Source organism: Hippoglossus stenolepis, chromosome 15, assembly GCF_022539355.2.
Source record: "Hippoglossus stenolepis isolate QCI-W04-F060 chromosome 15, HSTE1.2, whole genome shotgun sequence".
Classification (NCBI taxonomy): domain Eukaryota; kingdom Metazoa; phylum Chordata; class Actinopteri; order Pleuronectiformes; family Pleuronectidae; genus Hippoglossus; species Hippoglossus stenolepis.
This window is the reverse complement of record NC_061497.1, coordinates 23088322-23101848: the sequence shown is the minus strand read 5'-3', so window position 1 is coordinate 23101848 and position 13527 is coordinate 23088322. Positions and strand designations below refer to the sequence as shown.

Genomic DNA, 13527 nt, shown 5'->3' with positions numbered 1-13527 from the left:
CACTTGTGGGACCCTCCATGTTTTATATAGTCTATGGTAGCAATAGTTGTCATATATCGACTTTTATTACAGCTTAACAGCTTATTAGGGGTAAAACTATTTGTTCACGTTTTAATTTGTGGTGAATAAGATAGAAGCATTTTCTGTTTGAACTTTTTCTGATCTGTCGACGAACGTGCGGACGTTTATTTATCTGAGATGATGATTTGCAAGGGAAGTGTCAATCGTACCGGATCTACTCCACAAATAATAAATAAGAATAATGATGTAACACATCTTCTGTATTTCCTGTGGCAAGCAGCTGTGGTATAAACATGATAATATATTCCAGTGTATGATAATACAGGAAATAACGGCACCTAGCGCAGCTGTTCACACATTAGGATTAATGCCACCCAGGTGCTTCGGTTGTCAGTTCAAATTTGGCCCATCGTCACCTCGTGCAGACTTTATTCAAGGTATTTACAACTTTGTTGGCTATTTCAGGGCAGCTGCCCCAAGTAACTCTGGTGGTATTGGATTGTACGTGTTTAGGGGGCCTGCCTGAATGCACCATCATGCATGGTCTCTGTACCACAATGAGTGAGAAGCACAGAAATATGATTTCTGAAGGAGGTGCAGGTTGTGTGTGGTCGCCTGCAGCGCCGTGAAGGATACGACTTTGTGTTGAACTGACAACACGAAGGAGGCAGCTCCCGAGTTTATGGACACAGCTAATATCCCATTTTACGCAGATTAGGATATGTGTCTTCCTCAATGTCTTGTGTGAATACAAATTAACGGACACTCTCAGTCTGTCTCTCGCGGATCTCTGTGCAAACACTGACTGGCATGTGGCCTTTTCCCCATCAGTTAAATAGACCACTAAAAGGCTGCATTAAATTTAACGAGGGATCACGCTGCCAGGTGACACGAGTTACGTCCTCTTGCTCGTCCGAGCGTCTTCCCCTCGTCCTGCCTCCTGTTAGAGTCGGTGTTATCCCTCGAAGATGAGTTGCTGTTCTTCGGCGCCGCTAACAAGACATTTCGGCTTCTGTCAGATAATTAAAGCGTGCTTGATGGAGACGGAGCAGCCTGTGTGGATTGCGGTGTCATTCCTACTACGTCCTATCACTGTGTTTGTGCCGGGTCTTGAATATTAATAGAGCGGAAAAATGCCCAGAGTGGAATGAGTTTGTGGCAGCGTGGAGTCGGGGCTTTGTGATGATGGTGATTAGCACAGTAGAGGAAGGCAGTACTCTGCTGTGTAGCACAACAGAGAAACGGATGAGTGTGTTTGGTTCGGCCTTATTTTCAGCTCCGTTTCAATGCCTCATCTCTGCTGGCGTGTGTGAGTCGACTGTGAATGTGCTGCAGCCGGCGGAGGCAGGACCGGAGTCGTCTGGGGGAGAATCTTAAAGAAATACCCTTCGTGGGTTTTATTGTTGACATATTGTTTTTACTCATTTATTCTTTCAGTCAACGTTACTCATCAGAAGACATCGTGTGCGTCCTTATTGTGAATGAGTCTCATTAGACAACACAACGTCTTTTGAGAATGAAGCTCACCTCCTATAAAATGTAATCGAAAGAAAGAAAGGTGGAGTTTATGTTCTCTGGCAAGATCGCTTTTCACAAACCACATCCTCCTCTACCTCTGATGGGCTCTGACCTAGATATCTGCGAAATGATACAAGAGAACCACACGTTTCATTATTCTGATTCCATTTTAATGACAAAAACGTATATTGTTCTGAAATATGTTTTTGTTTGGGACAGTGTCAAGTACTTACACAAATATCTGACCTTCATAAAGAGGATCTTTGTCCAAGGATGGATTAAAAAAAAAGGTTATTTCTTAAAATGTATTATTTCATTGGTGAAAAAACTTTGACTGTAGCTAAATTAAAGTTAAAAACTCCATCTTCTCCAGTTCAGTTCTGTTTAGGATTATTTAACAACACAGCACTTCGTTAAGAGATGTGCTAATCTTCAGATTTCTCATCTCGTCTCAAAGCTTGCGAGTTATTTTTTATTTAACAATTTTCTCCCCCCCCCGAAAACATTTGAAATTTCCACCAAGTACAGATTTAATGAATTACTAAATCACAGCGTTGGCAGCGTCGTTGGGTTTTGAGCTTTCTGTCCAGTCTCCGAGTCGGAGAACATGGAAACGTGATGCAAGTCAAGTGCTGTGGATTGAAGGCTTTTCCGATGCAGAGTTCTTTTACTTGTCTTCCCCCGACTTTGATTACACACACACACACACGTGATCGCATCCCCCATCTGTTCCTCAAGATTATTCCGTCTTTTTCATACTCATCCTCTTTTACCGTCGATCTCAATTACCGTCTTTGGTGTCAGCGGCCGCCCACGTTCTGCTTCCACAAAACTAAACATGTGCACACATTAGCTGCAAAAGTTTCCCCTCTCTCCTTGTCTTGTTTTTCAAGGTCTCGTTGAGCAGCAAGAAAAGCCCCCGAGGAATATCATGGCGACGTGCGCTGAAATTTTAATCAGGAGGAAATGGGGCGGCACAATCTCGCTTCTTTTTAGTATAAATTTGCACAGATGGACTCTTGCTGCTTGTCAGGTTCTTGTGTGACACACTGAGGGCGTCTGTGACAGAGAGAGGGAAAGAAGAGCGGAAGGAGGCGGTGAAGGAGAGAGGAGGGCAGAAAAACATTTTTATATTATTCTAATAATAATAACTTTATTTTCTACAGCTCTTTTCCAGAAAAAAACTATTAATTAATTAAAATAAAAGATATTCAATTCAATCGTCAGCGCCAGATCACAACACATTGAGGTCGAAACCTTAAAATCTGTAGAGAAACACAACAGTGCACGCACGCACACGCACACACACACACACACACACACACACACACACAGCGTTCAAGGTTTCCTGTTTGTCGGTTTGACCTAGACAGGTGGAAACTGCGTGGAGGAATTATAAAGAGCTGCATATGAAAGAGAATTTCAGCTCTGAATGTATAAAACTTAGAGATGTGATGTGAAAAGAAAGTGAAGGACAAACTATGGCATTTAGGTATTTTTTTTATTTCTAATAATTACATTCAGTCATTAGATTGGATTTTACATTGAATCAAATTCAGATAGATTTTTCAATGTTTGAACCATTTCATTTGAAACCCTGAGTATACTGTGATAAGATGACAATTTTACATATTGAATGGAAGATAAACATGGAAGATAAACAACCATATGCAATGCCACCAGTGCAGATTCACAACAGATGTTACAGTTGTTCTTACATTGCAGTAATCACATTTTTCATCTGGGTTCAGATCTCAACTAGCACACTATCGTTGTTGGGCAAACAGATTCGTCCACGAAATTTGGTGCAGGGATGCAGAAGATTAATCCTTAATTTATATTCTCATCCTGTGACATTTAATCTCATGTCAAAGCTTAAACTACGAATAAGTCAACAACTATTTCGTGGTTTGTCTCTTGAAGATAATGACTTCTGCTTTGTTTTTGGTTTATGATTAAGTTTAGTTTAGTTCTTGGTCATTTCATGATCCAGATCTTAACAATTACACGAAAGCTGCTTCCCGACTGGCACTGAACTCCGGATATTACCCAGAAATGATTCCGAGAAGCCGTAATGACAGAGTCAGTTGCTCCGGACATTCTCCAGAGCAAAAACTCCCAGCGAGAGACTGGGCCTGTTGATAACCATTATGTTGTGCGACAGACAGAATATAAATATCTCAGGATGATACCGATGATACAGTTTGGTCCATAAAACGTCGTTATACAAACACATTTGTCTCCACAGTGTGATGTCACTCGTTCTAACCTTTTAATCCTGAGTCTTAAACCCTGATCGGCGAATTGAAGAGATGAGAATCAGATAAAATGTCTCATCCGGTTCTGAAACTCCATCCTGACTCAAATACAAACACACAAAGACAATCAAGAGACCTCAAACCAAACGTGTGTGTAGACACTGTACACACAGTTTGTTATTCAGTGTCATATTCCTCTAAGCCAGCGGTCTGATTAATAATTCACTGTATCTCATGCAGTCACTGGTGCCATTTGTATTTAAAGTGTCTCACTAATTGCCTCCTCCCATCAAGCTAATTATTACTCCATTGTGCTGTGATCCTGTAATTCACGATGCCGAGTCACTGGAAGTCGCCCGGCGTGCAGAATGACTAAGTGGAAGACGAAGGGGCTTCTGCCTTTTGTGTGCGGCGCCGCGGTGGATCTGTCTGTGTGTGTGTGGTTGTGTGTATAAGGCCTCCGTGGGGCCGTGTGTCACAGCATTGATATTCTCCTCACGGGGTCGTCAAGCATGAAATAGAAGAGTACACTTTCTGTGGATAGACTCTCACCGGAGCGCTGCTGGATAGTGAGAGGCTGATGCTCTGGAGAAATCTCTTCACTGACACCGAGGCTGACGGAGAAGCAGCAGGAGAAAGAAAACAGATCCTGTTGCATGTGCTGCATTATTGTGTAACGGTGTTGCAGTGTGTTTTTAAAAGTGCACACAAGTGATTTTGCGAGGTACAGCTCGATTACAACAAATGTCGAATTTTCACAATGCTGCTTCTTGTTACTTATAAACTGAGGGTTTGTCTGAGGAGGGTAAACCTTTGCTTGTTGGTGTGGGAGGATGAGCGGCTGTAACTTATTCACAACAGGTTTTACAGCAAACAAGGTTATCAAGAAAATGTTCAGTTTGACAATTTAACTGCACTTCTCTGCAGAGATGGAAAAATAATAATCACTATAATTATATTTAAGGTGTTTTTAGAGACTTGAACATTTGCTGACAACAAATTAATCACAATTACTCGTCCGTTACATTTATCAGTTCTTTTAAATGAACCTTAAAAAGGAAAGTAGGGAATTTTAACCTTTTCAATTCAGGAGATGATCAGATCCAACAGATCCTCTCCACCAGGGTCCATGTTCAGTTTTATTTCACAACATAGCCCAAGTTATCCTGAGTTGTTTCTTTCTCGTGGGAGGTTCAAGTTTTCTGGAAGTTCACTTTTGCACATTGCTTAAATTACCTAAACTCCATGGAAACCAATCTGAAAAAAAAAACCCCTGTGGTATATTGTTATCTTGATGGGCAGGAATGTGATGCAGTGTAATTTCTATACTATGCTTCCAATACAGAACAAATGCATGTGTGTCTCTGTGTGGGCGACATCCTTCAGCTGCATCCATTCATGTGCTGGTGTGTGTGTCTGCAGGGCGTCAACCGGGTGGCGAAGGATGCTCAGGTGGGACGTGACGGCGTGCGGAGGAAAGACTGGCACGACTACGACACACGGTGTTTACAATCCCATAGACTGGAGACAGAGTCGTACATTTACATGCACGTTTACAGAGTAACACACACACACACACACACACACACACACACACACACACACACACACACACACACACACACACACACACACAGTTCCTCCTCTGTTACTACTCTCCAGCTCGGCAGCAGGGCTGTAAATCTGTGCTCTGAATGCAGTTTATATCTGCTACAATAATCACCAGCTCTGTTTTTATTTTCTGTTCAGGGAAATCAGCCTCTATACAAACAGTGTAAATTATTTATAATGGGTTTATCCCTGGAACGAGCCCCTAAAGTCTCCGAGTTATTTCTCCACACGTGTAACTTTTAAGATGGAAAGTGGGTAATGTCTGCTTAATGAAACATGCATGTGTGTAAATGATGGCCGTTGTTTTTCTTTCTCCGGGTGTCCACTGGTCCCTGCTTCTGCTTTTTTAATAAAAATGCATAATGTGAAGCTGTAAAAACTATAAAGCCATTAGAGTTCATATTTATTTAATCATGTTTCATCAGCAGGTTTCTGGCTCTTAAAGTCCAGGCTTTTATTTTTGAAGTACTCGGTTTGTGATGAATATGTTTAATTTAGTTATTTTCTATCTTAAGCCGTAAAGCACGACTGGACGAGCTCTTGTGTTCTTCCTTCAGTTTCTGGACTTTTCATTGTGTGATTTGGTTGTTAAATTCATTTAAATTTTAATACGCTGGTGTGGAGACTATGACTATCACTTTAATCCATATTCTATCTTTGAATTCTGTCAGTCGGAGGTTTTCTATATTTCACATTTTCTTTGTGATAACAATTTTTTACTATTTTTGACTTTAAATGTCTCAAAAATCTGGGTCAAAGGCCCCTCATCATGTATTTATATCAGCCAATCATTTAAAGGTTGTGTAGAGTTGATAACTGTACAGTATGTATGGTTATAGCAGGGATACAGTGAAGTGGGCCTGACACACTGAGGCCTTGCACTTGTGTTCACAGTGAAACCTTTGTTGCAGGTAATGGAGAACAGGGGAAGGCGTTCCCCCTCACAGACTCTGACCGGGTCGATCAGGCGTACAGAGAGAACGGGTTCAACATCTACGTCAGTGACCGGATTTCCCTGAACCGCTCCGTGCCCGACATCCGGCATCCGAAGTGAGTCCTGCGTGTTCGTGCTTGTCTAAGGAGGGAGAGGGGGGGGGGGATGACATGTCAAGACAAACGAACCAGTGGTGGCAGAGTTGAGCTTTGAACCAGGATCTCTGTCAAACACGCACATGACCACGGACTCTTGGTATCTCACAGGCTCCAGTCGTAGAGACTAGTTTATAACTGGACTCCTTCACTGGACTAGAAAGCTTGTTTTCAGATGCACTTGCAGTCGAGTTCAGGCCGGGCTGCAGCTTCCTGTCGCACCCGAACCAAGTCTGAGACAAAACTGACCAAGCCAGAACCAAACACTTCAGGAATTCTGCTTATTGTGTCCGAACCAGACCAGAACCTCATGTTTTCCCTCATTTCAGACACGTGTAAAAAAACAGACTCATACCTGAATATCATTTTAAAAATATTGGCACCTGGCCCGATCCGTAAGCTCCGAGCCGACTCCGGTCTGGTTTCCACGTTTCAAGCCTTTTCTATTTGCGTTGTAATGATCGTCCTCTGACACTACTTCTTTGACAGTTCATACAAATTGCATGACACAACTACTGAAAGATAAATATTGATAAGCTGCCTTGAATTCATATTCAAATTCACAACTTGTTGATTTGCCTCTTTTCCAACCACAACTATCACTGCAGTTGAAAATGGATTTGGATTGTAGGGTTATTAGATTTTAAGAATCCAAAGTAGAAACTGATTTCTTTATTTTTTTTGTCCGTGCAGTTCCACCTCCTGACTCTCGATCAGCCACATTTTGATGGACTGTGCAACCATTTGCTTTAACTTAAAAAACAGCAAAGTTCCCAGTAACCTTCAGCCACCCTGCAACTTTTCTCCACAAAATCAATCCTCTTGGTCAGTGTTTCTTGGCAGTTTCATCTGAATAGGGGCCGGGACCCGGCGTCTGCAGGGTTTCATTCCAGCCAAAGACTGCGGCAGGTTATTTCGCAGATTGGCACTTCATCAACCAAACGGCCAAAATGAATCACCTGGTGCCGACTTGGTTGGATTGGAAACCTGCAGACTCTGCGCTGTGTGGCAGATGGTTGTTGCTCACCAGCAAGTCTGATAAGGGAAATCTGTTTGTAGATGGAGTCATAGAATCAAATGGCCAATCCACTTCAGGAGGAGAAGTCATTTTTGGCCAAGTTTGATCTCTGGATCTCACACGAAGTCACAGCGCCAGCGCCTGGGGACCAATCTACTTCAGCCGTGTGGGTGTTGAGCGAGGGGAAGCACTTTTCATTCACTCAAACGGTTTGGAAATTGATTTGATTTGGCAAACTTTCCATTCCAAGCCTGTTTTTCTAACCTCTCGGCGATGGCAGCCCCGAGGATTCACCTCAGATGAGTCCATGCTGCAGTTTCCTGAGGAATTCTAAAGAAAGTTGTTGATTTTTAAGGCATTTAAATAATAAATCGATACGTGTACATGATTCTGTGCAGGTCATGTATTAAAGCTTGAGAATCTTAGGTCGAAGGACTTTCTCTTGGTGAACTTCTTCTTGAAGTAACTTCAGAGCTGTAGATTTTGACTTGGTGTTGACTCTACTGCTGTGAGACTAAACTGAAATGCGTTAATGTGCGTTATAACAACTTGAACAAGTTTCCTTCGGCTGCGTCATTCAATGCTTTGCAATATGTTCTGACATTTTCATGGTCAGTATTTACGACTTCAATCTTTAATCTTGGCCTGGAGTTTCTTAAAGTCTTAAAAACTAGAATGGATCTCAGTGGAGTGCATTTCTCCTGCCAAGGCCCAACAATCTGTGATAAACATCATGTTTTTGAATTTTTAAAGACAAAATCACTGAGAGAGAGATAATCAGACACATTTATCAGATAATTTGCTTTTTCCTCTAGATACTAAAATGATTGAAATTTTGTCCGACCAACAAACTAAAACCCTAATTTAAACTAGAATGTCCCAACGGTCCCTTAAATTCAATCGGACTGCTCCAAATGTCTCACGCTCATTGATCCCAGTCCTCTGATTGGCTGCCTGCCGGATTTATTTCATCAATATGAATTTTGCAATGATAAAGGGGGACAGGGGGATAACACTGAAGCCGAGAGGACACCTGAACATCAAACCCTGTTTTGAAGACACCTTCATTTTGTCATGCTGGATCCGTCCCAACTCATTACAACGGGCAGTGTTTGGAACAAGTGTTCCAGTTATCAACCTCCCCAGTCTATTCACAGGGGAGATGTAGCTTCGCACGGAGAGGAGCTGATTACACACCACACAGCACCTATGTCCTTATAAACCACGTTCTTGACAGCAATTATCAGTGTCATTGATGCCCCCGTCCCTCCGCATCTGTGCACAAGGTGTGAAGAGCTGATGATAGATGTGTTCTGTGCACTGGAGCAGCTTTTGTACTGACGGCTGTGGCGTTAGGGTTATTTTTTGAAGGAGCGTTTCCTCGGTAAGAAGATGAGTAACGAGAATAGAGGAGGTGGGAAAGCCAATTTAACCACGTTGGTCACAGTTGGACAAAGTGAAGCCTCCCAATCAAGACAGAATCAAACTAAAACCCCTGTGCTGACCCTCAGATGCTGCTTCTTACATTGAGATCTACTGTGTCGAGGATGGAACAGACGACATGTTGGTGATGTTTCTAATCTGTGCTGACGTGGGAAAGACCAGGAAACATCCAGTGGGTTCATCATTTGTTCATAGGGAGGAAGTTTCCTGATAGAGCCCCACAACATGGGAGCTGACGCTGATAACGACTTTAGGGAGTAAAACATCTGTGAAAGGTTCATATTGGCCGATTTGTTTTTCGCCCGACAGATGAAATAGTCTCTGCAGTGCAGTGTTGACATCATGGGCCCAGAGAGGATGTCAGCAGGTAGTTTACAGTTTACTCGTTCTGCCCGTTGAACTGATACAAGTCTGAAGTTTCTGGACTTTATTATCTGATGGAGGCATTGGACAGAAAGTGTGTGACCATGATTCACAAACAAATGTCTTGGAGATTTAGCCACTAATTGCTGATATGGTTCTATTGATGGTCTGTCCATCAGATAGTTTGGTCCAGAATTAAATAGAACTATTTTATTAACTTCCATTGAATTAGTGTCAGACATCCGTCATCCTCAGAAGATAAATCACAATTATTTATGATTCTTCTTTGGAATCTGTCTTGTTCGGTGGCTGCCGAACCAGAGTGTGATTGATGTGCAGAGAGCAGATTTGAGGATCGCAGTGTAGAACTGGATCAGCAGCTCAGACTGTGGAAAGGAGGATTCCTGGGATGATGGTGTGGAAATCTGAGCTGAAGTCAACAAACAGAATCCCTGCAGAAGTCCCCTGGATGTCAAGGTGTTGTGAGATGCAGTTCAGTCCCATGCACGAGAACTGCATCTCCTCCAAGCCCCACAGAGAGCTGATTATACTACAACCAGAATCTCCAGGAAACTTCCAGCACTAATGAAGAGGAGTGAAAACTTCAAGTTCTTCTCGAAGGAAAGTTCCAAAAGGTGAAACGAATAAAGACAAACATTGAAAGAACGAGGAAGCTTAGAACCTTGAATCACGGGGGAAATGTACAGAATGATGTGTTAGAGAACCGATGCTGTCGAGACATTATCAGCTACACGGACCTGTGGCTTCACTACATATTGCCGGGGTTTGTTCTCGCTCTCCTCTGACTCATTCCAGAAGTAAACACTGAGAATAAACACAGCAGAACCACTATAAATATCGTCTGCTAAGCAGCTTGGGACCTGCTGACCCGATTCGTCACCGAGCAGCCTGCAGCGCTCTGCCTCCACCTGACGAGAGCCTTCTCCTGACCCCGCTGTCACTTTCATGTTGAAAGCAGCTCTGAATGTGTTTCGCTCTCCGGGTCTCGTCGGGACACAATTCGTGTTCTCTCTCATTTTTCCCTCCGTATTTATAAATCTCCTGCATCTTGTGAGTTTTGTAAAGCGTTAGTCATCAGACGTGTTTTCCACCGACTGCCTCTATAATTGCCTGATGTACACAGAGCTTTTGTGTTTTTCATGGTTTCACACTGTTGGATGCACCTCGGTCAGCGATCGACCTTGATAAGCAGAAGCTTCATTTATGCAAAGCAAACATTTGCATCTCATTATTTAAGAAGAAAAAGCTTTTGGCTCAGTCATGTATTAACCATGTATAAAAAGATGGACAACATCGTCTTGAACGCCCCCTGGTGGCCGGCTGCAGTATATGTCATAAACGCCACCACCTCCATGCCTGCCCAGGGGCGTAGAGAATACAACTTGTGATAAACTGGTAGGATATCATCATCATGGACGACTTGACAGCTCCTTAAAGTGAAGCCAGTGTCCCATGTTGGCCCCACCTCCTCCATGTTAGTGGATGGGACACGGATCAAACTAAACACACCAAATCCACAACAAATACATGTTTAAGATGTTTTCTGGTGTCGTGTTCGAGGGTTTCATGTTTCTGTTACGGCTGAGACTGACTCACAGTTGGTTTAATGTGTGTATCTGCAGGACATCGACCCCCGGCTCCATCCTCAGATAACTACTGCAGAAAGGCTTCATGTCTGCCTAGTGGGAGGAAATGGAGTTGTCTGTCCATCTTTAGACAAAGTCACAGACACAGACCAACAGTTAGAGGTTGACTCGTCAGAAAGCTCGTCCAGCTTTGAAATCCTCTGAGCATGAAAACAGAAATGACTTGTCAGGGCTGCTGTGGACCTCCGGGCCTCCATCACGTGGTCCTGCATGCTTCACACAGTTTAAGTCCGGGGGGGTGATGCCCTGTGTGGAGGAGGGGAGCTGGTGTCTCTATTTGACGGGTCGGAGTGACAGCAGAGTGACAGGTGTCGTGACAGCCAGGTGCCACATCAGTGCTGGGTAGGTGCAGACCTCCCAGCGGCTCTCAGACAGCACGGCAGGCCTGAGAGACTCTGAGATAATTAATGTCTGTGCAGATCCCCCCCCCCGACTTCTCAGAGAGGGGGGGAGCAGAGACGAGTGGAAGACAAGTCAGCAGGTGGTACGATTCATTACATGGTTTTTAAAAGAGCAGCACAGTGTTCGACAATGAGGAAGAAGAGCGGTGTCACTGATTCCAGAGGATTTTATTCCCCCGCTGTCGAGTGGGATTTGAATATTGGAATGATAGTATCAACAGTAAAGACTTTTACTTTATTTTAAAGTGTTACCTTTATCTTGCCAGTGTTTGGCATCTTTTTTTCAGCACAACATTCCCTATATGTCCAGAACCTTCATTTTTCACTTTGACATGATATATCAACATATTGGACAGAAAACCACACAAGACACATCAAGTGATTTGTTCATGCTGGCGTCATCTGCGACTCTTGGGAGCTAAACTTAGATTTTCTTGCATATGTTGCAGCATTAATATCAGGTTTTTATTTTGCTGTAACTGCCTGTGATGGTGCATTTTCAGCCAATCTGCCATTCCTGTAGTTTCCCTTCAACAGGTGGTAATAGATAAGTTTGGTGTTTTCTACTTTTCTCATAAGAATGGATTAAATGGCTGTTAACTGGGAATGACAAACCCCTGTCTGTTTCCCTCGCTTATATTTCGATATTTGGTTTTGTGTGTGTGTTTGTGTGTGTAGCTGCAAACTGAAGCTGTATTCGGAGAAGCTCTCCAACACCAGCATCATCATCCCGTTCCATAACGAGGGCTGGTCGTCGCTGCTGAGGACCGTTCACAGCATCCTGAACCGCTCGCCTCCACACCTCATCGCCGAGATCATCCTGGTCGACGACTTCAGCGACAAAGGTACAGACAGAGGACACACACACACACACACACACACAGTCTCTCTCATCACTGACACACACCTGCGAACAGGAGCGCAGCTGCAGCCGGTGGAGCTTTTAATAACTGGGACTTCTGGACGTCTGTGGCCTTTTCTCTTTCCCTCTTTCGTGCACGTGAACTGTTTTCTCACGCACAAGCTGAGTCACTTGTTGTCCAGTGTTTGTTGCACAAGTAACGAGAAAATATCAGCTTCAGGAGAGGTTCGCCTGTGATCTCAGAACACTGTGGCTTTTGTTTACCACACGCAGGCTGAGGGAGTAAAACACACACACACACACACACACACACACTAGGTAAGTCAGTATTTCAGAAAGCTTTATACTGTTTGCTTTTAACAGATTTTTAACCTGTTTACTTTTTTACTTTGTTGAGTCTGTGAACTAGTTTTAAATGCAAAGCCTCAAGCTCCCTCACAGGCTACATGGAGATCACATTACACATTTGTATTGCTATGCAGAGGAGGGCTGCAGTCTCCTCTGAGCAGATGGTGATGATGAGGACGTTCTCTGACCCTCGCTAGTGTTATTGAGGTCAGCCGGGGAGTTATCCAGTTTCTGGTGTGGCTCGGTGTTTCTCACACGGACGCCCTAATCAGTCTGAACTTGGGAGTTAATGTACAGCTCTGATCCCTGCACATAATAAATCGGAGGACAAGTGCAATATCATCAGCGGGGTCTGAGTGGAGCCGAGGAACAAGATATCCATCATGAAGCCCGGTTCCCCGGCCGCTGCGTGACGCATAATTTCCTGTTCACTTTTCCATTTCCTGAGATGTTAAATAATGCAGTAAAACTATATGGAGAGAGGAGGAGAAAGAAAGAAAGAAAGAAAGAAAGAAAGGATATGAAGGAATATTTTTATTTGACATTCAGAGTTGAATATTACACTTTCATAGAATTAAAGATGGAGTTCCGTCAAACCCTCTCAGTCACTTTCACCGAGGCAGATAAGCGGCGTCCGCGGCAGGAAGCTCCCCGGCAGCTCCAGCGACGCCTCGGTACACGTAGTGACGTGGTTTTGTTTTGGAACCTCACAGTCGACACGAGGCAGATAAAGAATTGATGAGCTGCTTTTCAGGCGGCAGTTATATTTTCCGAGGTGCTAATTAGTGTCTGCTTTCTGTGTTGTGTAATTATAGCTTTGCTGCCGAGCCGCGTGCATCAGGACCAGCCCCCGCTCTCCTTTTCAAAATCATAATTAATACAACTATTCATATTTGACTCAAAGGATACCTGGTGGGCGATATTTATT

The 13527-nt window shown here is 43.5% G+C and overlaps 1 protein-coding gene across 1 annotated transcript in view; it reads left to right on the top strand.

Moving 5' to 3' along the window:
* LOC118122326 (polypeptide N-acetylgalactosaminyltransferase 10) overlaps positions 1-13527 on the top strand; it is a 68279-nt gene that overhangs the window by 16918 nt on the left and 37834 nt on the right. The window contains exons 2-4 of the mRNA XM_047343556.1: positions 5220-5299; positions 6303-6458; positions 12068-12234. Coding sequence (XP_047199512.1) covers positions 5220-5299; positions 6303-6458; positions 12068-12234 — 403 coding nt within the window. The remainder of the gene's footprint in view (positions 1-5219; positions 5300-6302; positions 6459-12067; positions 12235-13527) is intronic.